The sequence below is a fragment of the Lutra lutra genome, chromosome 5 (genome assembly GCF_902655055.1).
Source record: "Lutra lutra chromosome 5, mLutLut1.2, whole genome shotgun sequence".
Classification (NCBI taxonomy): domain Eukaryota; kingdom Metazoa; phylum Chordata; class Mammalia; order Carnivora; family Mustelidae; genus Lutra; species Lutra lutra.
Genome location: NC_062282.1, coordinates 63,064,568 through 63,090,877, shown reverse-complemented (window position 1 = coordinate 63,090,877; position 26,310 = coordinate 63,064,568). Strand labels below are relative to the sequence as shown.

At 37.0% G+C, this 26,310-nt stretch overlaps 1 protein-coding gene across 4 annotated transcripts in view; it reads right to left on the bottom strand.

Moving 5' to 3' along the window:
* The window catches only part of CREBRF (CREB3 regulatory factor), a 55,939-nt gene that overhangs the window by 7,309 nt on the left and 22,320 nt on the right, over positions 1 to 26,310 (bottom strand). For all 4 annotated transcript variants that reach the window (XM_047731446.1, XM_047731448.1, XM_047731447.1 and 1 more), the window contains 6 exons: positions 25,858 to 25,983; positions 23,096 to 24,182; positions 17,080 to 17,274; positions 15,439 to 15,628; positions 13,915 to 13,988; positions 8,895 to 9,017 (listed from right to left, as the gene is read on the bottom strand). In XM_047731446.1, coding sequence (XP_047587402.1) covers positions 8,895 to 9,017; positions 13,915 to 13,988; positions 15,439 to 15,628; positions 17,080 to 17,274; positions 23,096 to 24,182; positions 25,858 to 25,983 — 1,795 coding nt within the window. The remainder of the gene's footprint in view (positions 1 to 8,894; positions 9,018 to 13,914; positions 13,989 to 15,438; positions 15,629 to 17,079; positions 17,275 to 23,095; positions 24,183 to 25,857; positions 25,984 to 26,310) is intronic.

The window sequence follows — 26,310 nt, the reverse complement described above, 5'->3', positions numbered from 1 at the left end:
TATGCTATGTATAAAAATCCAGAAGTGAATTTTATGCTATACTTATCAAAATTAAATTTTAACTTGAATGTTTTTTTAATATATATATATGTATTTTTTTTTTACAAATAGGGACTTATTCTGTCTAGTGTTCTGAAACATTTCACTTAATGACTTATAAACATTTCTCCAGGCATTGAATGTTCTTCTCTAACATTTGGAATGATTTCATAGTTTTCCACTAAAGAAACCACCCAAAATTATGTATGTTAGAGCTGGACCTTTCAGTCGTTCTAATTTTTTTTTTTAAGATTTAGTTATTTGACAGGGATCACAAGCAGGCAGAGAGGCAGGCAGAGAGAGAGAGGAGGAAGCAGGCTCCCTGCTGAGCAGAGAGCCCCATGTGGGGCTCCATCCCAGGACCCTGGGATCATGACCTGAGCTGAAGGCAGAGGCTTTAATCCACTGAGCCACCCAGGTGCCCCAACTTGAATATTTTTTAAAAAGATATATCTATCCAGGATCTATAAAGAACTCCTCAAACTCCACACACACAAAACAGACAATCATACAAAAAAATGGGCAGAAGATATGAACAGACACTTCTCCAATGAAGACATACAAATGGCTATCAGACACATGAAAAAATGTTCATCATCACTAGCCATCAGGGAGATTCAAATTAAAACCACATTGAGATACCACCTTACACCAGTTAGAATGGCCAAAATTAGCAAAACAGGAAACAACGTGTGCTGGAGAGGATGTGGAGAAAGGGGAACCCTCTTACACTGTTGGTGGGAATGCAAGTTGGTGCAGCCACTTTGGAAAACCGTGTGGAGATTCCTCAAGAAATTAAAAACAGAGCTTCCCTATGACCCTGGAATTACACTACTGGGTATTTACCCCAAAGATACAGATGTAGTGAAAAGAAGGGCCATCTGTACCCCAATGTTTATAGCAGCAATGGCCACGGTTGCCAAACTGTGGAAAGAACCAAGATGTCCTTCAACGGACGAATGGATAAGGAAGATGTCGTCCATATACACTATGGAGTATTATGCCTCCATCAGAAAGGATGAATACCCAACTTTTGTAGCAACATGGACGGGACTGGAAGAGATTATGCTGAGTGAAATAAGTCAAGCAGAGAGAGTCAAATATCATACGGTTTCACTTATTTGTGGAGCATAACAAATAGCATGGAGGACAAGGGGAGATGGAGAATAGAAGGGAGTTGAGGGAAATTGGAAGGGGAGGTGAACCACGAGAGACTATGGACTCTGAAAAACAATCTGGGGGTTTTGAAGGGGCGGGGGGGGGTGGGAGGTTGGGGGAACCAGGTGGTAGGTATTAGGGCACAGACTGCATGGAGCACTGGGTGTGGGGCAAAAACAATGAATACGGGACGCCTGGGTGGCTCAGTTGGTTAAGCAGCTGCCTTTGGCTCAGGTCATGATCCCAGCGTCCTGGGATCGAGTCCCACATCGGGCTCCTTGCTTGGCGGGGAGCCTGCTTCTCCCTCTGCCTCTGCCTGCCATTCTGTCTGCCTGTGCTCGCTCGCTCTCCTCTCTCTCTCTGACAAATAAATAAAATCTTAAAAAAAAAAAATGAATACTGTTACACTGAAAAGAAATAAAAAATTTTAAAAAAAGAGATGTATCTAGTATAAAGTGATTCAGAAAGACTGAAAATTAAAGGGTAGGCAAAGGTACACTAAGGATATATAAATAATAAGAAATCTAGATTCATGATTGCAATATCAGACAGAACTGAATTCAGAGAAAAAGTTATAAACAAGACCAAAGAAGTATGCTTCATGATGACAGAGATTATAATCCATAATGAAGACCTAGCAGTAAGGAATCCTATTCAAGCACTCCATCATTCAAATAAAACCACAGAAAATATTAGAAAAAATTGAAACACATTAGCAGGGACCTTTCTCAGTTTTACATAGAGCAAACTGGACACCTTCTATAAAAATTAAAAGGAAAAAAAGACCTAACTAAGATTACCTAATCAACATATAATGGGGTCTTAACATAAAACAGAAAAAATATATATACTTTTTAAATGTCCACAGAATGGTTAATTAGGTTGTAATAAACATAACAATGTAAATAAATGTAACCATGTTAGGTAGCTAAAAAAATCTGAATCACAAAAAAAAAAAAAGAAAAGTTAATAACAAAACTAGAAAATGATAATGTCTACCATCGGGAAAATTTTAAATCTCTCTCAATTCTTGGGACACAGAATAAATCAAACTTAAAATTCCAAATTATTTAGAAAACAAATATGACATATCAGAATTTATGAAAATAGCTAAGGCAGCTCTAAGGAGAAATTTCCAAGGTTTTTATTATTATCAATGAACAACGAAGAATAAAAAAGAAGTGAATGAAGCATCTAATTTAAGAAATTAGAAGAACTGATGAATTCAAGAGCGGGTTCTTTGGACGGAAAGTAGAACAACCTATAATTAACCAATTCAAGAAGTGAAGACAAACACAGTAGACATAAAGTAAGAAATGAAAATGAAGCACTAGCCACTGATATAGAAGCTATTAAAAAACAAAGACAATTTTAATAAATTTGAGGTCATGGAGGAAGTGGATAATTTTCTAAGAATATAGAAACTAATCAAACAGACTTCAGAAGAGCTTGTAATCTGACATAAAAATTATCATAGAGGACACAGAGAAAGTTTTCAAAGAGTTAATCATAAAAACACACTGGACCAGGTAGTTTCAAAGAGTGTTCTACCAAATCTTTAAGAAAAAGAAACTCCAATTTATGTAAAGTGCTCCAGAGGGAAGTTCTGGAAAGACTGCTGTATGGCAGCACAGATTTTTTAATCTTCCCAATGCCCCATATAAAAACAGAGATTAAGGGGTGCCTGGGTGGCTCAGTGGGTTTAGCCTCTGCCTTCGGCTCAGGTCATGATCTCAGGGTCCTGGGATTGAGTCCCGCATCAGGCTGTCTGCTCAGCGGGGAGCCTGCTTCCCTCTCTCTGCCTACTTGTGATCTCTATCAAATAAATTTTAAAAAGAGAGATTAAACAGAAACCATCAACCCATGGAAAACATTATCAAGTGACAACATACCTCTACAAACCCCAAAATTCAAAATGGTGGACACAAACTTCCAAAAGCTACAAGACCTGTATGGCATTAACATTACCACTATTGGTGTAGGAGGAGTCAAAGGGATTAATGTACCTGAGAACAAAAGAAGTCAAACATAGCCAACAGGTTACTCCCTGGAACCCACAGGAGACCAACATGAGAAAACAGCTGAAATTGTGAGAGAATGGTCCAAATGAACAGTGAGTAAAAGGGGAGTGTAAGAAGCCAACAGTAAGATGTTGAGGGGCTAAAGCAGTCTAGCTCTGTGAACTAAAAACTGACCAACCAGGACTCCCTTGCAGTATAGGAGGCAGGACTGGTAAGAATCAAAATTAGGCAAGACAGGAAAAACAAATATGAAAGATAGAGATGGCCAGGATAAAATGGGAAAGGAGCACAGAACAAGAAATTTCAGAAAGCAAGCTGCCATGTGCACCTGCCCTGCCACAGGTTCTTCTTCTTGCCCCCACTTGACTATGGGCTAGGGACATACACATGTACCAGCAAAATCCCCTCACACCTTCTGCTTTTGAACATCACTGCTAATTCCAAAGGCACTTGCCCACAGGTTCCTTTGTTTTTCTTCCACTTGCTCTCTCTGTCTCCTTCCTATCTGCTTTGTTAAACCCTTTCCCTTACTGTTCCCTCCTTTTGGCTCCCTGTGACATGTGGTCACTTTGTTTCTCTATGGTAAACTTTCTTCCTGCTCTTCTCCTGTGTCTCTTTCTTAGGCTGGATTGAATGACCATCTCATAAATGAATACAAAACGCAGTTTTGTATTAACTGAAAACAGAGGACTCTAAAATCTGAAGTTAGGAAAGCAGTCGTGAACTAAACTTTCTTTTAGAAAAAACAGTTTTACATGTATTAAGATAAAAAATCCCATAAAAAGTTATTTTAAGTGGGGCGCCTGTGTGGCTCAGTCAGTTAAGTATCTGCCTTTGGCTCAGGTCATGATCTTAGGGTCCTGGGATCAAGCCCGTATTGGGTTTTCTGATCAGCGGGAAGTCTCTCCCTCTGCTCCTACCCCCTGCTCATGTTCTCTTTCAAATGGAAAAAAAAAAATCTTTAAAAACAGGTTATTGTAAGATAAAAGAGAAGACTCCTACAATGAAAGTGTGCCTGAAAGATATGACTATAAACACCCATATCCCACTATTATCCCAAATGGTTACAACCCACTATTATTTCAGAAAGAACTCAATGAATTTCAAAATGAACTAAAAGAATGAATGAATAAAGAAGATGTAGTGTGGGGACACACACACACACACACACACACACACACACACACACTGGAATATTACTTACCCATCAAAAAGAATGAACTCTTGCCATTTTTAACGATGTGGATGGAAAAAGAGAGTATTATCCTAAGCAAAATGTCAGAGAAAGACAAATACCATATGATTTCAACTCATATGTGGAACTTAAGAAACAAAACAGATGAACATAGGGGAAGGAAAGGAAAAATAAAATAAGATGAAGATAGGGAGGCAAAGCATAAGAGACCCTGAACTCTAGGAAACAAAGTGAGGGTTGCTGGAGGGGAGGCAGGTGGGGGGATGGGCTAAGTGGGTGATGGGCATTAAGGAGGACACTTGATGCATCAGTTATGTCTCTAAATTCTATGCCTGAGACTAATAATACAGTACATGTTAAATTGAATTTAAATAATTAGAAAAAGACAAAACCAAAGAAACATAAGAGTAGCAAATAAATACAACAATAATGCTTTTAAGAGAAGGAGGGGTACAAAGGAGAAAGAACTTTAAAGAAATTAAGAGATTAAAAAATTGACCAAAAGTGAACTTGCCTCAGAAAATACTAAAGATAGGCAAAGAAGATCCCATCCACAAATAGTAAGTCCCTGAACAACAATAACAACAACAAAAACAAAGCAAGGAGGGGTGCCTGGGTGGGTCAGTCAGTTAAGCACCCAACTCTTGATCTCAGCTCAGGTTTTGATCTCAGGGTCGTGAGTTCAAGCCCTGCAGTGGGGTCCACGCAAAGCTTAAAAAAAAAAACAAAAACCAGCAAGGAAACAGATCAAATACTAAAAAGATCTGAACTACCTATTAAAAGAGCACAGTGTACCCATGAGAATATCAACTAAAATGAACAACTCCAAGACAAAGTTTACTAAAATTACTGGGAATGAAAGAAAAAGAAAAAATCCTATTGACATTGGCAAAAATAGCAAATGAGTTATAAGGAAAAAAAGTAAGGCGACTATTAGGTTTTTTTAGGGGGGATTATTAACTTTTTAATAGCAATATTTTATGCCAAAAGAAAAACAGAAAATCATTTAAAATAAAGAAAGAAAATATAAGTCAAGAATTTTGAATCTGGTAAAACTGACTTTTTTGTATGTAAGGAGAATATACAAACTTACCAACATATGAGGTCTTTACATTTAAAAACAAAAAAAATCTTTTAAAAAAAGATTATTTATTTGACAGAGAGAGATCATAAGTAGGCAGAGAGGCAGGCAGAGAGAGAGGCAGAAGCAGGCTCCCTGCTGAACAGAGAGCCTGATGCAGGGCTCAATCCCAGGACCCTGAGATCATGACCTGAGCCGAAAGCAGAGGCTTAACCCTCTGAGCCACCCAGGTGCCCCATAAAAATAATCTTTACCTATACAGTTAAGTTCCTCCTTCTACCTAATAAAGGAACTGAAAATGATTTTAAAGAACACGAAAGACAGAAATGGACTGAAAGAATACATGAAATATTAAAACAGCCTCAATTCATGTGAAGAAAAAGTGAAGCAAATTCACCAGGACTTCCTATTTGGGTATTGAATTAATAATCTAAGTAGAGGTAAAAAGTAACTGGTTGTTCAGGAAAGTATTGATATTTAGGAACTACTCTTTGCCTAAGATTATTCTCCATATAAAGATAGTTTTGTTCAAAACAGACTTCTAATGTTTCATAGTGTTAATTTTTTGTATAAATATACTGTCCTTAGTTTTGTTTCATTTTGTATGTACTCTATTTTGGTATGTATTTACAACTCCACTTTGAAAAAGTCATTCTGTAAATATAACTGCATATTCAATTCATTTTAGTATCCTATGAACTTACCTATCACTATATATATAAAGTCATTTCCCAAAGCTTGGCAAAAGAGAATTAACTACTGATAAGAAATAATCACTGAGGAGTGCCTGGGTGGCTCAGTGGGTTAAGCCTCTACCTTTGGCCCAGGTCATCATCTTAACTGGCTCTGTCATGAACAAAATCTTTAATTTTCTAAAGTATGAGTGATGGATTACAGGAACAAGGTGGAAACAAAACTCTTAAAAAAATCTAAGTGGTGAAGATGTAATATGGTAACAACTGATACTGAGTATTGAGAATTTATGTGCTTAGCAGGATGCTAAGTGTTTATATGCACTCTTCCCATTTAATCCACCCATTGTTCATATTTTACAGATGAAGAAAATGAGGTTGAGGGAAGTCAAGTCATTTCCCTAGGGTCCTAATGTAGTAAGTAGCAGGGCCAAGAGTTAAATCTCAAACTGACTTCAAATACTCTGATTTTAACCACTACAATAAACAAGCTTTTATTTTTTTTAAACACGATTTTAATTTTTAGACCAGTGGCTATTGCTGGAACCACAGAGAAACCTAGCCTTTTTTGGTAAAAAGACAGGAAACAAGGCATGCAGACCTAAGGTACCTTAAAATAAAGAAAATGTTTCAATAATGAAGATAAATGCTCAAAAGTGTCAAATGTTACAAAGAATGTCAAGAAAAAGAAATTCTCAAGCAAGCCTACAGGATGAAGTGATTAGCAGGCCACACATGAACTACTCAGGTCAACTATTACACAGATGGGTGTTAGATGACAGGCCTAAGGGATGGCATGTGGGGGCAGTGTGAACACTGGAACTCAAAGAACTTAATTCTATGCCTGGTTGAGCCATTTATTGATCGTATAACTTATCGTCAAGTTACTTTAATACCTTCCCGTGTTTCTAATTCCTCATTTATAAAATCAGAATAATAATAATACCTCCTTCACAGAGCTGTGAAAGTCGATAACTAACCAACCTTGACAGAAAGGTACCGGATCTTAGTAAATACCCATAAATTTCAGCTGTTTATCCTTTCCTAACACTCAAGCAATCTTTTCTGGGCTCTTGATCTCTCCTTTAAATCATCTCCTTTGGCCTTCAAACATGAATGCTGTCAATTCGTTAAAGTGTTTTGTCAAAATCTTTATGCACTGCTAATTTTATTAATGATTCCGAATTGCCCTTCAAAAACACCAGAATATTTCATATGCAGTATGAACATAATGCTAAACTAGTAACTGCAAAGACATGAGAAACCTACTAAGAAGTGGATGGAAGCATTCAATGTGTATTTTTTATTAAAGAAAATTCAATCACCTTGGTAGCTGTGAGAAGTATTTCTCTGTTAACAGAAATAAACTACTATTCCTCACTCTACTCCATCTAAACATCTTGATTTTTTCACAGCAATTGCCACAATCCGTTATTTTTTCCCATTTATTCTTTGCCTTCCATTTTTAGACTACAAGCTTCCTAAGAGTAGTGATCAAATCTCTATTATTCATCCCTGTATTCCCCAACACCTGGCATACAGTAGGCATTGGAGAAACTTTGATGAATGAATTTATAGTAACCGGAAGTAAGAAAAATCATCCTAACAGAAATGTTAAAAAAAAATTCCAAGATATTTATAATTAAAAAAAAAAAATAGAACAATTTATAGTGTTCGTTACCCTAAAATTCAGGTAAGAAACTAAATAATTATTAAAAACTAAGCTCTAATTCCTTTAAGTGATCTGATTCAATACACAGCATACTGGGGAAAAATGAAGAAAATTCTCAGGTAACTGAAGTTTGCCACTCTACACAATGACTGCATAAGAACAGTTTTCAAAGACAATCCTACAATACATATTGCTAAATAAAACACATAAAACAGCTGAGCCAATTTTATGATGCTTCAGGGTTTTCATGGATTTTATTATGCTACAATGTCCTTGGGATGCTACTTATCTGTAAGGTGATGTGCTCTTATGGCAACTAAGCTCTTGCACCTCTAGAGTTCTCCTGTATTAGCTACCTCTCCCCTCCCTGTCAGGTAGTACTCTACCTCTGTTCCTCCTCATGTTATATAATCTATTCAGGGAAAAAACAGATAATTAAGTTTATTAGAACCCTGTGAACTGTATTACTGAGTAAAACATACAGGTAAGAACATCTACCAAAATATAAATTGCAGGCTTGACAGCTCAGGGATCTTTATTTTTCCCATAAAAGGTTAAAGGAGCTAGAAGTTCATCTTTCCTAAGTATTAAAACAGTCCAGCGATGAAGTCTAAATAACAAATCAGGGCAACCAGCAATACATGTTTATGAATGCAAAATCTCAAAAGACAAAACAACTTGTAAAGAAGAGTAACTACAGGGGCGCCTGGGTGGCTCAGTCGTTAAGCGTCTGCCTTCAGCTCAGGTCTTGGTCCCAGCATCCTGGGATCCAGCCCCACATGGGGCTGCTTCCTCTGCGGGAAGCCTGCTTCTCCCTCTCTCACTCCCCCTGCTTGTGTTTCCTCTCTCGCTGTGCCTGTCTCTCTGACAAATAAATAAATAAAATCTTAAAAAAAAAAAAAAAAAGTAAAAAAAAAAAGAAGAGTAACTACAATTAAGAACATTTGAGTTTTTCCTTAAAAGAATGTTTAATATCTCCTTAAATCAGGTACCTTACACCACATGTTACTGTTAGGAATTCATCCAATATTCTTACCAAGAGTATCCTTAATGAGCATTTCAAGCTTCTGCCCCATGTTGGGTCCTCTCTCCTCTCTTGGATTCTGTACTCGGTTTACAATCTCTTGCTTGATGGAGTTGATTACAAATAATAAATTATCTGGAAGACAGAACGAGACACTTGGAACATGCCACTAATATGGAAGAATTTTCTTTTTATTGTGTAATAACAGTTATTCAGTTAAAAATGGAAAACTTGTAAGAAAATATTAAGTAGTTATGGTTATAAGCTTTTTTAAAATTTAAATTCAATTAGCCAGCATATAGTACACCACTAGTTTTAGATGTAGAGTTCAGTTATAAGCTTTTTTTTATCCCAAGAAACAAATTTCAAATGATGTGCCCGTTTTGATGACACACTGTAGACATGTATCAATGTCTACTATCCTGTAAGCAACTTTATTGTCTTCATGGCTTTAAGAACTATAATAGTGCCTGTATAATGAATCACAGGATCTTAGTAAATATTTACTAAATAAATCAAATGAAGTCCTTCAAGTCCTCCAAAGACAAAACTTTAAAAACTATCCCCAGTTTAAGAAGAGAGTTAACCAAAAGTAAATAGAAAGAGGTAAATCATAAAGAGCAGAAATCAATAAAACAGCAGAAACATACAACAGAGAAAGTTAACAAAGCCAAAAGTGGTTCCCTAAAAAAAGCAACAAAATTGATATCCGCTCCCACCCCCGTATCCCTAGCTAAATAGATTGATCACCTATATCTGGAATGAAAAAGGGGTTATCACTTAAGAATCTAGAGCTATTGAAAAGATAATAAGAAAATGCTATGTCAACAAATTAAATAACTTCGTAAAAATGGTCACATTCCTTGAAAATGCAACTTAAAAAATTGACACAAGAAGAAATGAAAAATATGAACAGCTTATTTCAAGTAAAGGAATTAATTTATCCAAAAATATTCCTAAAAGAAGGGTTTTAATAGAAAATTGTATCAAATATACATGAAGAATAAAACTGATCTTATTAAACTTTTCAAAAAAGAGGAGGAAAGATCATGGCTCAATTCACTCTGTAAGGTCAAAATAGCCCAAATTCTAAAACCTGACAAAAACATTACAAAAAAAAGAAAATCACAGACCAATATCTCTCTTGAATACAGATACACAAATCCTTAACAAAATATTAACACAAAATCCAACTTAATGTTTTAGAACAGAATCTTATAGAATATTTTCAATAGACTCTAATATAAAAAGGATGATATATCATAACCAAGTAGAGTTTATTCCAAGAATGCAAGGTTGGTTTAATATTCAAAAATCAGTTAATGTAATTTACCATATTAAGCGGTAAATATGTGATATATTACCCGAATAAAGGAGAACATGACTGCTCCAACAGATGCAAAAAAGACCATATGACAATATTCAACACCCATTTGTGATAAATGAAACTACAAAAAAAAGGGGAGAACTTAAAGTGATAGAGGGCATCTCATCTTACAAAAAATCCTACTGCCAACATCATACTTTAAGGTGAAAGGTTCCCCACACCCAAGACGGATTTATTTTTCTTGCCTTATTGTAATGTCTAGGACATTGGACGGATATGGTGATTGCCTTGTTTGCAAAGGCATTAGTATCAGAAAAGAAATAAAGCCATCCCTATTTGCAGATGATGACTGCTTAAACAGAAAATCCAGGGCATCTATACACCTACCACTGGAACTAATAAACAAATTTAGCAAGATAACGGGATACAATAATAATATGCAAAAATCCATTTTATATATTAGCAGCAGAGTTTAAAAATAAAATTTCAAAAATAATTCCAATTATAGCGCACCAAAAAATATAAAACACCTAGGAATAGATCTAACAAAAGATGTTAAGCATTCTACACTGAAAACTATGAAACAAGGCACAGAGAAATTAAAGGCGAATTAACAAATGAAATACCACGTTCGTGGATTAGAAGACTACATTTTGTTGAAATGGTAATTCACTCCAAATTGATCTACAGATTGAAAGCAATCCCAATCCAAACTTCATTAAGCTTTTTTTGTAAAGAGTGATTCCAAAATGTATATGGTCATGTAAATGACCTAGCATAGCCAATGCAACTCTGAAAAAACAAAATTGTAGGACTAACAAGAACTTATACTTACCTGACTTAAGATTTACTATAAAACTACAGTAATCAAAACAGTTTGTACCCACATAAAGGTAGACAAATGATCAGTTGAACAGAATACAGAGTCCAGAAGTGGACTTACATGTTTCGGGTCAACTGATGAAAAACAACTGAACAGGAAAAGGAAGGTCTTTTTAATGAATGGTGTTTGATCAACTGGATAGTCATATGGGAAAAAAAATTAACATCAATTCTCAACCTATACCATAAATAAAAATTAACCTAAAATGGATCATAAACCTAAATGTAAAACCTAAAACTATATGAACTCTGAGAGAAAACATACAAAAAAGTATTTGCATTTTGGAGTTGGCAAAGTTTTTAAGAACACTAAAACTAAGAAATATAAAAGGAAAGCCTGGCAAACTGGAGTTCATCAGAATTAAAAATTTTTGCTCTTTGGTAGCTCTTGGGTTACCCCAGTTTCCATGACTTGGTTCATTTTCCAATTGGGGATGTCTTAGGGATGTCCCTTCTCAGTGTGGTCTTTTCTATTTACTTGGGTACTTAATCTTTAGCAGAGACAATGATGAATTCATTAACTCCTGTGTTTACATATTGTTAATCCTTCACCCTCTAAATGCCAGGTAAATTCCATTTTAACATCTTAAGGGATACAAACTCTTTAATCCTAAAATAAAGGGATTAGAAAGGCAGGGTATCGTGTTGTGCTTAATTGTATGTAGTATAAAACATATAATGCAGAGTAACTAAGACCTTCAGAATATAAATAAATAAAAAGGATAAGGATAATGGAGTAAATTTTTCATAAAGTTTATTTCATTCTGAGATTATTTGTCTCAATTTCTTAGTGCTAAAACATCCCTCCTTGTATTCAAATGTCACTGACTTGTGAGTTACAAATTCCAGAAACTACTGGGTTAATAGGCGGGTAGTAGGTAATAAGTGTTCCACAAAACAATAACAGATCATCTGATAGATATTTCAAGGAATCGAGGACACCATTCTCTTGAGAAATGTACCAGAAACTCTAGAAAGATTTTTCAAACTACACATGGCAAACTGCACAAGAGCATCTCATAGGTTTTGAAATGACTTCTAAACCAATAGTTAAGGCTGGCTGTTCTTTCCCAGAAACTGGAGGAGAAGCTAGTAAGACAGAAGTGGAAGAGAAATAAATGAATGGTAAGAGCCTGTTCTCCTTCATGCTAATTGAGAAGAGAATGGTACCTTTTAAAGATGGGCCTTTTCCTACATGAAAATATAAGATGCTTTAAGTCAGCTTTAGAAATAAGAAAAATTTAAGACAGCTACCATAACTCAATTTGAGACAGAACAACACATCCAGAAGCACACATACTCCTGGCCATTACCAACGTCCCAGGTGTTCCCTAACCCAGAATATATTTACATCACAGACCAAAGCACGTGTGGGGGGCTGTGCATTAGCAGACAAAGGCAAAAATATCTGACTATAAATAATTATGGATACACATATATACATAATTACGGATAAATATGTTAACTGAACAAAACACATACAGATGCCTACAACTGTCCAAGGAAACACAGACCCAGAAGGCTCCCAATAGCCCACCACATCTCCCTGGAGCCCAAGTCATCTGGTTCTAAAAGAGAATATGAATGTATATGATATTGTAATCATTATGTGTATATATACTCACAGAGCTCAAGGTCTGAACGCTTCAACAGCAAGAAAGAATAATAGGAAAATGGGTAGATTTCCTTTCCAACAAACCAACTATTGTTTTACCTAATTCATTTACCTAATGAGAGTTCCTGAGTGGCCATTAATATATAAAACCATCAGCTCATTTCACAAGTTGTAAACTTCACAATAGGAAATCCTCTCTCTGCCCTCACAAATGGAAACAAGATAATCAAGATACAAATTAAGAAAACTGCATGAAGTTTACTGAGCACTTATGTGCCAGATGTTGTGCTGGACTTCAGAAAGTCTCTGGAAACAAATAGTAACTTATCATTTTACCACTCATCCACTTTCAGATACAACTTAGCCCAAGAGCTATACAGTGAAGACGACAATTTTAGAGGCAAAAGAACAAACGAACTCTTATGACACCAGGCTTAAGGAATAGTAAGAGAGCGAGGAGGAAAGGAAAGGTGGTTATTACAGAAGATCAAAACCACAGCTTTCCAAACCTCTAGTGTACGGTAAAAGGGTTCCAGGTGTTTGAGATGCTAATCCTCTCAGCCCACAGGGGCCTCCCTTCCCATGAGCAGCCTACTCTGATAAATTCCAAGATACCTCAGTGATGATAATTTTTACATGTGCCATGTTGTGATAGACTGGGCGGTACCGAGCTAAACCAACAGTTACCAAATAAGTGCTAAGATGGTTGCCTAAGTGTAATATGGGGGTAGTGTTAAAAATATGGACTCTTGAGTTCTACTTGCACAGATTCCAATTCATTGGATCTGGGGAGAAGCCTAGAAATCTGTACGTTAGCATGTACACAGATGATTCTAATGAGCAGTCAAATTTGTAAAATACACATCTAAATTATCCACTCAGAGATTAAAATAAACACTAGTCACTAAAACTGGCTAACACAGCAACATAATTGTAAAATGAAGTAGGAGATTATTGTGCTCACAAGTAGAGAAGCTCTTTAGGAGAGAGAGGAGATCTGGCATGGGGAGCCACAGATACAGACACTCACTAAAAGGAGAACATGAATGAGTAAGAGTGAGTATGTAGCTTACTGAATGAATGAACAAAAAGGAGGCTGGCCTAAAACTTGGCAGGATACAGGGAAGGCAGATAACAAAACCAAAGAAAAAGAGAATGGTTGGCAAAGTAATAGGAGATTAATCAAATTCTTAAAAGTTTAGGTTTACCATATTCTGTGTTGAGGCCCCATAATTTCACTTTATTAGCTTCATACTGGGCTTTTTTCTTTAATCGACAAGCCCTGTGAAAGGAAGGAGCAATTAGTTCACTTCTTTTTTTAAGTGAACATTCAGAATATACTTCTTTTTGCTGCTGTCAAACATTTTCTAATAACAACCAAAAATCACTGCCTACTGATGTTTATATCAAGGAACTCAGTTTCCAAAAAACATACAATATAATCATTAATCCAAATGATTTTTGAAAATTTTAGCACACATCTAAAAATAATGACAAATACACTAAAATAAACAACAAAAATTGACAATACCAAGAGAATGTAAAGTAAGTGGAACCATCACATGTTGCTAATTGGGATATAAAATACCACATGCTACTTTGAAAAACAGTGATTTTTTAAAAATTTTACATTATTAAACTTCAGAAATAGCTACTTTGGCAATTTCTTATAAACATATACTCTTGGGTATTTACCCAAGAGAAATGCAAACTTATGTTCACACAAACACCTGTAAGTGAATGTTTCTGGTGGCTTTATTCATAATTGCCAAAAAGTGGAAGCTGGCCCAATATCCTTCAGTTGGTGAATGGACACACTGTAGTATATCCCTACAAAGGAATACTATTCAGCAATAAAAAGGAACAAACTATTACTCAACAACATGGATAAACATGAATCTCAAATTCATCATGTTAAATCAAAGAAGCCAGAGTCAAAAGGCTACATATCATAGGATTCCATCTATATGACATTCTAGAAAAAGCAAAACTCTGGGGACAGAAAACAGATCAGTGGTTGGAGGGATTAGGGGTGACAGAAGGAGTTTCCTTTACAAGGAGGCATGAGGAAATTTTTTTAATGAATGATTACTGGTGATTGTCGTGGTGTTTCTATGATTGGATACGTTTGTCAAAACCCAAAGAAGTGTACCATAGACAAGCCTGGGTGGCTCAGTTGGTTAAGCAACAGACTCTTGGTTTTCGCTTAGGTCGTAATTTCAGGGTTGTGAGATCAGGCCTCACACTGGGCTCCAATGCTCAACTTGGGAGTCTGCTTGGGATTCTCTCTTTCCCTCTCCCTCTGCCCCTCCCCCTACTGGCACTCACTCTCTCTCTAAGTAAATCTTTTTTAAAAACCCCATAAAAGTGTACATTAAAAGGTAAACATTTTACTTCAAGTAAATCATAACCTAATTAAAAAAATGACCTAACATAAAACAAAGAAAAAGTAAAACTATGATAAATTTTTACATTTTTATAATACAATGCACTTGAGTCCATTCACCTCTCCCCTTTAAAAGCAGAACACCATCTTTTGGTATTATGAAGCATAAACAAAGCATAAATACCATCTTTTATTTTCAAAGGAAAAATTACAATATTCTCATTATAATATTTATAAAAGCATATTTCTGAATAAATGGTTGATGATCATCTATAAAAGCTCACTGAAAGTCTAAAATCTCACCACCAAGACTTTATTTACACAGGTGAACATGATTAGCATTTACCTGGAAGCCAGCTTATTTTTTTCCTTCCTTGACCTTGGCCGGGCTGTTAAGGGTAGCTCACTGACCGGAGTCAGATCACTAATCACCTTATTCAGTTTCCGTAGTTCATTGCCTATCTGGAGTAGTTTTTTAGGATTTGGAGTCAGGTCTTCTACATCAGTTCTCCGTGACTTCTTTACTGCATATTTCCCTACAGATGGTTTAAAAGAAGTTTAAATTAGATCATTTTATTTCACCAAAGATATATTCTACAGCCATATTTTAAAACCACATTTCACCCTTCCGTCAAGTCCTGGCATGTTTCAGAAGTCTCAGCATGATATGCTAAAAGGGCTAGCCTCCTCTCCTTCCCACCTGTGCCTCCAAGAAATTGGGGAAATATGGCACAGCTCCAGTCGCTGCCAACTCCTTCTCCACCTTAAAGTTTCTAGCCCTGATATAACAGAATCTTAATTACATGCATAGTGGTAATAAGCATCACAAACCTTGGGACTGGAGCGTAAGTTCACTGCACCCAAAAATCAGGGCAAGGGTAGAACATACACCCAGAAAAGAAACAGATTTTACTCAAACCGAGATGTTTTGATGCTGCAACTGAAAATTTCCCAGACATATACTCTGGTGCTGGACTCAAAAGGCCAAAAAGTAAGTATTGCCTTTTGTGAAAGCTCTTCCTTGGTTAGTTTGATAAATAACATTACAGAAGACTTGGGGGTCTTGCCCTATCACTGAGGGCAACAGAGATGGCCTGGCCTTCTGAACTACAATATACCAAACAATTTTCCTCATACTGGCCATGTGCTACCTACCATTTACTGGACCTGTCTTTTCATTTCTCGTAGAAAACTAATGTGAAGGCCAAAACTAGGTCTATTCACTAAGAACAGTACCGTACAGACTGAGTGCCAGTGGAGAGGGAACATGAGGCACAAATATACTTCTGATATAATTCCTGTGTCAAAACAAAATCGCTTAGCAACTTACATCTGTAGCATGAGAGATTACTATAACTGTTCATTGAGTGCCAAAATTACTAGTGCTCTCCGCCCTTTAGGTACAGATTTTGGATCATACAAAATAAAAGAAGAAATTCTACTTAATTACATCTTCCAAGGTAAACTTCGCCTAAGATTATAAGCTTCTCCCAACTCCTACCATTCAACTCTTCTCTCTCCATTTCTTTTCTCTACAATTATTACCTTTCCTCTGCTTCCTCTTTTCTTCCCACCACCATTTGATCCCAATCTCCCTATTTACATTTCAGCCTGGAGACTGGACAAGAACGGAAGAGAAAGATGCTGGAGCCCATTCCCTTTCTCCCCAACCCTTGTGGTCTATTGCAACTGTGGCAGGTCAGCAATCAATCAACAGTCTACTGGTCCCTTCCTGGGCAGGGTAAATAGAATAGGAAGTAACCAGAAATCATTTCTGCACAGAGCTTCCTCCCTGTTTAGGTGATGGCTCTCACTACCAGTAAATGCTATTTGTGAGTATCTCTGCAGAGATAGCTAATACAGCAGCTCTCCTGTTCCCCTCTCCACTTCACTAGTAAGGGCTGAGTACGTAGGTACATGGACAGGAAACATGGTTTATGATCTCTGTATTAGTGACACGAAATGTTTGACCACAATTCCCTCTTACCATGATGTAAGCCATTTTTCTGGTACATATTACTTGGCAAGGTGTCTCGGTTCCATTCAGATGGCCTTAGCATCCTCTCTTGCTGTGATGGGGTGAGCTGTTCACTATACTCCCAGAAGTACCTTCTTTTACCTCTCTTCCGAGAGGATATTGAAGTCATCTCCTTCAAGTCTTCCACAGAATCATTTTCATAGCCTTAAAAAAAAAAAAGGAAAGCCCCCCATCCCCAATTTCTTAAGGTCTATAAATTTCAATAAAGCAATCAAGGCAAATAAAAAGATTTCTTCCATTTGTCACGTGATATATTTCCTTTCATCTGAAAACATCACTGGCATATCAAAGGTAACAGACCAGGTCTATAAAATGACTTTTAATATGGAGCTCTCTAACTCATAAAATATTCAGAGACTAATAATCATAGGTAACTATACTGTTTATCCTCCTTATAGTTCTCTCTGGTTCGTATGAGTTAGTGTAGGAAATCTTTTTAAAATATCTTTACATAGGCGCTCACTGAGAGAATAATGAAATATAGCTCCAGGAATGTCAAATGCACCATTAGATCATGGTACTAAGACCCTACACTATGATTTAAAATGCCTTCCTTCTAAAATTTATGCATCCAAAACACTCCCAGACAGAAAAGTGTGTGCATTTCTATGATTGTATCCTACCAGAGTTTTGTGAGGCAGTAACCTGTCCATAGAATAGGTTTTCTGCCTACCTCCCACCCTACCCCTTTTGTAAAAGTACAAAAATGAGAGTGCTCTCACAGACTCACAAATAAAAACACATATGCCTAGTTTAATATTTTACTGGAAGCAATATGCATTTACTTCACTTTTTTAAAAGAAGTTATTTTCCTTACTAAGGGAGAGTTTCAGAAAAAAACTTAATTTTGAGCTGCTAGAACTGTTGGTCAGACCTCACCAGGATGACCTACAAATCTAAAATACCCTCAAAGGGGGCACCTGGGTGGCTCAGTGGGTTAAAGCCACTGCCTTCGGCTCAGGTCATAATCTCAGGGTCCTGAGATCGAGCCCCACGTCGGGCTCTCTGCTCGGCGGGGAGCCTGCTTCCCTCGCTCTCTCTCTCTGCCTGCCTGTCTGCCTACTTGTGATCTCTGTCAAATAAATAACTAAAATCTTTAAAAAAAATAAAAAAATAAAATACCCTCAGAGAATGCCCATTTTAGTGTACGCCACGTCATTACTGCTAAGTACATGGAGGAGTGGAGATGGACGCCACGTAGGATGTATATAACACTAAGGTGGACAGGAAAACTTGGGTAGCACTGACAAAGCAGAATGACCATTTTGTCTCCTAAAAACATGACTTCTCTGGAACTGACACTTAAAAAGTGATGGTATCTGCAGAAATATAGCTCCATTTGTATGACATTCTGGAAAAACCAAAACTACAGGCAAAACTAGAAAGCGGTGGGCCAGGCATTGGGAGTCGAGGGAGGGCTGACTCTAAAAAAATACACGGCAGGGGCGCCTGGGTGGGAGTCAGTTAAGCGTCTGCCTTCAGGTCAGGTCATGATCCCAGGGCCCTGCTCACGGGGGGAGCCTGCTTCTCCCTCTGCCTGCTGCTTCCCCTGCTTGTGTTCTTGCTTGCTTGCTCTGTCAAATTAATAAATAAAACTTTTAAAAAATAATAAATAAAGGAACACAAGGGAAATTTGGGGGGGGGGGTTGATGAAACTCTTCTGTATCTTGATGGTGGTAGCGGTTACCAGCACTACAAGCACTTTTCAAAACTCACAGAAGTGTACACTTAAAAAAGGGCGAATTTCATATTTATACTTCCTATACTTCAATAAACATAACCTTTTAAAAAAGAATCAATTTGGAGACCAGAATGATTTCAAAGGCAACAATCAAGAGAAGTTTCTGTAGAAATGCTGGTATTAACAGCATTAAAGTGCAAATGTGGTAGTTTAAAACAATATGGCAAGGACTGTGACAGTGAACTCTAGTTTCTTACGAAGAAATGATGAACAAGTCACACCATCATTTCTAGAAGTCAGATTTTTAGAACTTGTGTTAGATACATAAAACAATGACTTTGGCCTATTTATTTGTGCCAATGCCACACTTCAAATTAAGGATTTCATCTTGTTACAGTGATCAACCTAGCTTTCGGAAAGAGGCAAGGGCCACACGGTGCCACAAGAAATGGCATTTTCCAAACACCTGGCTCCACCAGGCCAAGAAAAACTTACTGGCTTGAACAAACTACTGGCTCAGAGAGATTAACCTAGTATGGCTGGGACAACCTCAACACAAGCAGATGGACCAACAAAAACACTTCCAACTGCCTACCAATGTCAAGAACTGGTGTTCCACAAAAACAAAACAACCAAACCAAAACAGAAACAGATTCACAATACAAAAAACAAACCATATACAAGATACGGAGGAGGAAAATAGGTAAAGGGGATTAAGAGGTATAAATTTCCCGTTATAAAGCCAGTCAGTCATGGGATATAAAGTACAACTTAGGAAATAGTCAATAATGTAATAATTTTGTATGGCAACAGTTGGTAACCAGACTTAATGTAGAGATCATTTTGTAATGTACATAAATATTGAATCACTATATTATACACTGAAACTAATATTATATACCAACCATACTTAACTAAAAATAAATAAAAATTAAAAAAATAAGTAAAAAAAAAAACCCAACCCTCTGTATGGTGGCAGACAGTAACCTAACTTATCATGGGGATCATGTTGTAATTATGATGCACAGTCATTATGATGCATACCTGAAACTAAGAGGATATTGTATGTCAATTATACTTCAATTAAAAAAATAGAAGAACTAGTATTCCATATTTAAATCTACCCTGGCCCAAAGCATAAAGGAAACTTTTTCATATACAGCTTCCTCAGGCATCCCATCCCTCTGATAACTGTTTTGATATTCTCCCCAATTTAGCAACCCTCCTCAGGTGGCCTGGACTTCTGGCAAAACACTGTCCTTTTCATTTAATATACTTATATATTTCACTTAGAGATACTTTGAGACTTCTGACAGCCCAGTAAAAAAGGTATCATTAACCCCATTTACAAAAAGAAACATGCTCATGGAGGCTTTAAGTGATTTGGCAGAGCTAGAACTGACTCAAGTCCCATGACGCAAGGAGTCTAGCTTCTATTGGGCTTATCTGACATGATTATCAAATGTAAGTCAAAAAGGCTACATTTATTGTGTCAAATTCTAACCATACATCTTTGGTTAGTGCAGACTATTGGTAAAGTCAATCGTGAAAATGTTTAGTACAGATTACAAAATAAACTTTCATTCTGGGGGCCCAATTCTTAGTATTACACCATGTAATCCCAATGACCCCAAACAGTCAGAGCCTGTCCACAGAATAGGCTCTATTAAAACTTGGGAGCGAGGCCAGAGGAGGGACTGAAACTCCATTTTACACCTTTCCTGGAGCTTTGTAGGCTCAGGCACTGTTGTAGCCAACTGCCAAGAAACAGCATCAAGGGAGCTAGTCATCACAAAAGGGCCTTTGTAAACTGCTGCAAATTAAACCAATCAACCCACTCTAAAACTAGCACTCTGAAGAAACCGTAACTATCCTCACTTTTCTGCTTCAAAGAATTTCTTCCTGCTTCCCACCAATAATTCACTTCTGCGTTCCTGAAGTCACTTGTTTAGCTCTTTCCTCTAAGAAAAAGGGAAATTTTCATTAGCAAATATGAATAGAGCCCAAATAATACCACAAAATTGTGTTGATTTTGTGGTTAAATCATGTCATTCATTAACATTTGTGAGAAATGGCCAAGTAATACTAACCAAAGAGGCTTTACTTCAGGTCAACTAGAAGGGAGTGAATTAAATGCCATCCAAACATTCAGCATTGTTAAACAGAATCAAGAGGAGAGTTTTACCCAGCCAATGCATCTCTGTTTCAAAGTAGTGTTGGTTACCACCAACAAGCTCACACAACAGGATTCTTCTAGAGAAGACAAGGCAAGGGAATGTGGATGACAGGACAACACCAGCTATAACACTGGTTCCTCTCTCCCACCCATGAGAGTTAAAAGGTTGACAAAATGCAAATGAGGGTCAACTTACTAAGTGATCTCTCTTCACAGACCTAGTCATCTCTCAACACACTTATCCAGGTAAAAACACACTACAAGATAAAAGCAAAACTACAACCAGAAGTCGGGTAGACAGCATAGTCCTTGGTGATGGCAGGATTTACTGACTCCCTCTGACTTACGTGTTTCTTTAAGCATCTACTGGGACAAACCCCTCCTTCTCCACATTTTCCATTTCCCTAAGTTATTACCCATCTTCCCGTTGTCTCACCCTTCCCCTACCCTCCTACCCTGATCCTAAATATGGAACTCAAAGCAATAGGGCTGATGGGTCAGATCTTGAAGACTACTCATAGACAGCAGTCTGGGCTTACCATGGGAGGGAGCTATATAACTTACCACTAGCTACAAACACAACTTTTCCTGAAATACCTCAAAGCAGATTTTTTTAAAGGTTTTTTTTTTTTTTAAAGTAATCTCTACACCCAACGTGGGGCTTGAACTCATAACCCTGAGATCAAGAGTCACATGCTCTCTACTGACTGAGCCAGCCAAGTGCCCCTCAAAGCAAATTTTATTAAGTTGTTGAGAGAAAAATCTTCCTGCTAAGCAGAAAAAATAACTGTTCTATCTAAACTATGCAGAGTTCTAAAGTAAACCAAAAAAAGGCATAAGCCCATTTCCTCCGGATTAAAGTACTTTTTCCTTACTTGAAACTCCACCCGAGTCAAATTTGGTTGTATCAAATAAACAAATCTAAGCATTTGTGTAATAGAAAGATTTCACTAAAGCAAAGTCTTTTTTCTAGCAATAATAGTGCTTCACCAGCTATACCATATATCTACTACGGCTTAAAAACCTTTCTGAAAATTAAATGCCAATCTTCATACTGCCAGAAATTCCAGCAATTATAACAAAAGAGCGCTCTTGCAATTTCTAAGGTTTTAAAAATAAGTTTTTTTTTTACATACAAGTTACAGCATCAACACTATTTTTGAAGAAAACAACTTTTGCTTAAATTTGAAGATCTTCACTTCTTTGTGCATTTTAAACTGTGTGCCACTTGGCAATACCATTTTCATAAATACTGCACAAGCCAAAAGTGGCAACAGCTCAAGCATGTAAATGCTGAATGAAGTGAATCAATTCCCACAGGTTTCATTTTCTTCCTCCCTTTTATTTATATGTGCTGTGTATAAAAAAAAAAAGCAGAGTATCCTTCATGCTCATTAAATTATAGCATGGGGGCGCCTGGGTGGCTCAGTGGGTTAAGCCTCTGCCTTCGGCTCAGGTCATGATCCCAGAGTCCTGGGATCGAGCCCTGCATCGAGCCCCGCATCGGGCTCTCTGCTCAGCAGGGAACCTGCTTCCTTTCCTCTCTCTGCCTACCTCTCTGCCTACTTGTGATCTCTGTCTGTCAAATAAATAAATAAAATCTTTAAAAATAAATAAATAAATTATAGCATGTATTTTTCTTAAATGGAAAAAAACTGTGTGAATGAAAGATGGGACAGACAAAAAAAGCTTTTTTTTTTTTTTTACATTATTCAGGAAGTAGGTCTTGTTGGTTATAAGCATGAGTAATATAAAGCACCATCACTTGGTTTACCACTGGGGCACTCTTAACTTGCCTCAACTGTAATAGAGGGACATGTATATAAATAGAAATATTTTTAAATCAATTCTTGGCATCTTTGCACAGCTGCTCAGAGAGTAACAAATTAGTCTCTTAACATAAATTAAGAAGAAGCCCTCGAAGAATCAGCCTATGAATCACTATATGAGCAAAAGTGATTATTTTAGAGCTGCCTGAATAGAAAAAAAGCAATTACTTATTTGAGCCAAGATAGTAGTCATTTAATCCCCAAACTAAGGCAAAGGAAACACCCATATCTCAAGACAGGAGAAAGATCAGTTTGGTAAGCCTCCAAGCATTACCATACCTGGCTCAGAGAAAGTGTCACTAATATCATCATCTTTGTCATCTTCATAATCCTCTTCCTCCTCCTCCTCCTCCTCATTTTCAGAAAGTTCGTGCTCACTACCAAATCCTTCATCATGGTCCTCATCATCAACATCGTCCTCGTCTTCCTCATCTTCTTCAGGATTGCATTTGGTTGGCTGTTCACCCAAGTTGTCAGAGACAAAAAGGGAGTAATTGTGCTCTTCTTTTTTCTGGGATGAATCTGAGACCAATGTGCTGGCGGAAAGGCTGCTACTCTCTCCTGCTGCAATTGACCCAGGACCCTCCTGGGACAGGGGACTGAGTAACAGTTCCTGGGTTTCTTTAAAAGGCAAAGCTGGAGTGACGTGTCCCTGAAGAGGCTCCACCCCTTTCTTTTCGGGTCTCTTTGCTACTGCACCACAGTAGCAGGTGTTCTCCTTTGCTGCGTCTGTGTGAATCTGGCTCAACAAGGGCCGACTCTGCTGCACTGGGTTGATCTTTACCTTTGCCTTTTTTACATAGTCTTTACATTCAACATGAAAGTTCACCTTTTCATTATGATACACATTGGTCTTCACCATGATCTGTGTGCTTGAAGTGGGTTTACTTGCTTTTTGGACACAGTCTGACAAAGGGACCTCAGCCTGAAGAGTTTTAGAAGAACACACAGGGGCAGCTGCTCTGCTTGAGATCTTTTTACTAGGGAATGAAGAGGGCAAGGGATTCTGTTTGACACTGAAAAGTGAATCAGGGTAATAAAGGGAATCAGAAACAGACTGAGAGTCCTCGCTATTAAGCTGTGCCAAAGTTGGAGTTTTACTTATGACCTCTTCATCTTGGTAAGGGCTAGAAAAGTCATCAAGACCCAAGTAATCCACTTCTTTTGTTCCCCAGATGTCACAGCTGGTTAGCTTGGTGTACTTTGTTAAGTCTTCACAGTACGTATCCCACTGTTCCCAGTTTGAGGTTAAAGCGCCCTCATTATCCAGGACATCTGTGAAAGACTCCAGATTTTCAATGTCTTTGCAGTCCTCCAAAGAAAGGAAGCTGTCTCTAGGATTCTGTTGATAGTTCATCTCTCTATCCTGAGAAAAGTTAAAAAAAAAAAATCACACACCATATTTTAAGAAAGAAGTATTCACCTCCATCCTCACATCCATGTACCAAAATGACAAGTCAGTATTTGACCTCTGATCTGTTTTATTTTAAGATAAAGGCTCTTTACATGTCACTTTACCAGTCCATATAATATCATTTTCTTGGACAAGGAAAACAAAGGGAAAATATGCCCCTTGAGAGGCTTAGGTTTGGTCTAAATATAAAGGACTCTTAAACTTTACTACAAACACTCTTTCTCAAAAAGGTTTACGTTTCTTTATCTTTGACTTAGAAAAATTTGAGGATCTCCTTTGAAACAAGCTTCAATTAAAAGCAAATAATGAAGACCTTACCTTCATCACAGAAGAACCTGTCTTCTGAAGTGAGAACTTAAATACAGAGGCAAAGAGCCAATCAAAGAGGAGTTGAAATTCCACCACAGAAGGGTAAGATCTTTGATTAGACCTGGCTAACAGCGCTTGGGCATGGAGACTACAATACTCCTCACAAGTGTAGCAGAGATAGGATTTTAAAAATGTGTTAGTGAGACCATGCAGCCATTAAAAAGAATGCAGTTAAAGTCTAATGTACTAGCAGAGGCTGCTTACCAGATGTCTTTACATTCAAAGGATTAAGTTACAGTATACAGTATCTATGAATGTGTCATCCAACTTAAAATACTCATGTATTTATATATGAACAGAAGGACTCTGTTAGGAGTACTTATCTTTGGGGAAAAGGTTTAGAAGGTGGAGGTTCAGGAAGGAAACGAGGACATTTTCATTTTTCCAGTTTGTTTTGATTTTTGCATTTGTGTGGGGGCTTTCTTGCTTCGTTTTTGCTTATGGGTATGTGTCTCTGTGTTCTAAGACCTTTAAAGAAGTACAGTTTGCAGACCACAAAATTCACCTGTATTAAGTGTAAAATTCAATGATTTTCAGTAAACTAACAGATTTGTATATTTAGTCTTGCAGTTTTTATATACTTCCATGTTGCTTAAGCTGTATGTAATTAAAATTATTTTTTAAATGTTCTTCTTAGGAATCTTAGGTTTCTATTTACCTTGGGAATAAGTGGTAAGTATACTGCTTGGAATTGCTATTTTTACCTCATATTCTCTGTGTCATATGCTTTGCTCAATGTTATCATTCCTAAATATCCCAGTTGAAGAGTCCTTTAACAGTCCGGCATATCAAAAAAGACAGCTTCCCATCCTCATCAGCAAAAACTGAACTGGAAGATACTTAGATAAACTCTTCCCTTACTATTTTCTTTTATGTATGTGTGCATGTATTTATATATAAATAATTACTTTTATAATCATATGCATATTTTAAATTCCAATATAACTAACATATAGTGTTATTTTAGTTTCAGGTGTACAATATAGTGATCCAACAATTCTACACATTACTCAGTGCTTATCATAGTAAGTGGACTCTTAATCCCCTTCACCTGTTTCACCCATCCCCTCACCCACCTCCCCTGCTCTTACTATTTTTCAATGGGTTCATAAAGCCTTCTAAAATCACTAGACTGACAGTCAAAAAATCAAACTTGACATCCTTTTTTCTTTTCAGGCATTTATAAATAAAAAAAAACTACACCACAATATTTTTACCCCAAATAACTTAAAGCAGAATCCAAGAAAATGTTACTTACCAGTTCATACATGAAATCTGGATCTGAACTGTTTGCTAAGAGATCTGTGCTCATCAGAGTCTGCTCTGAAAAGGTGTGGCTTCGAAAGGCATCCCCAAAAGGCGGATCCATTCCGCTTACACTAGGCTACAACAGAATGATTTTAACTTTAGAAAGTTAAAGACATAACTCTGACACCTACTAACTTCTTAGTTTTACAACAATTCTGTATATTTTCTACTCTTTAGCACATTTGAGAGATTTAACTAGCTTTACATTGTGAACTTAAATTAGGAAAATAATGAAGATGCACTAAAAATAGAAAAAGAGTAGCAACTGTTACTAATACCTAACTTCTAAAAACTAAAGCTTATTCAGCCACTAAAATCAGCATTCACTACCTAATGAGTACTTTTATTCGGCTATATAACATTTCTTCAAACCCATCTGTAACAACACTTCCTCTTCTATCTT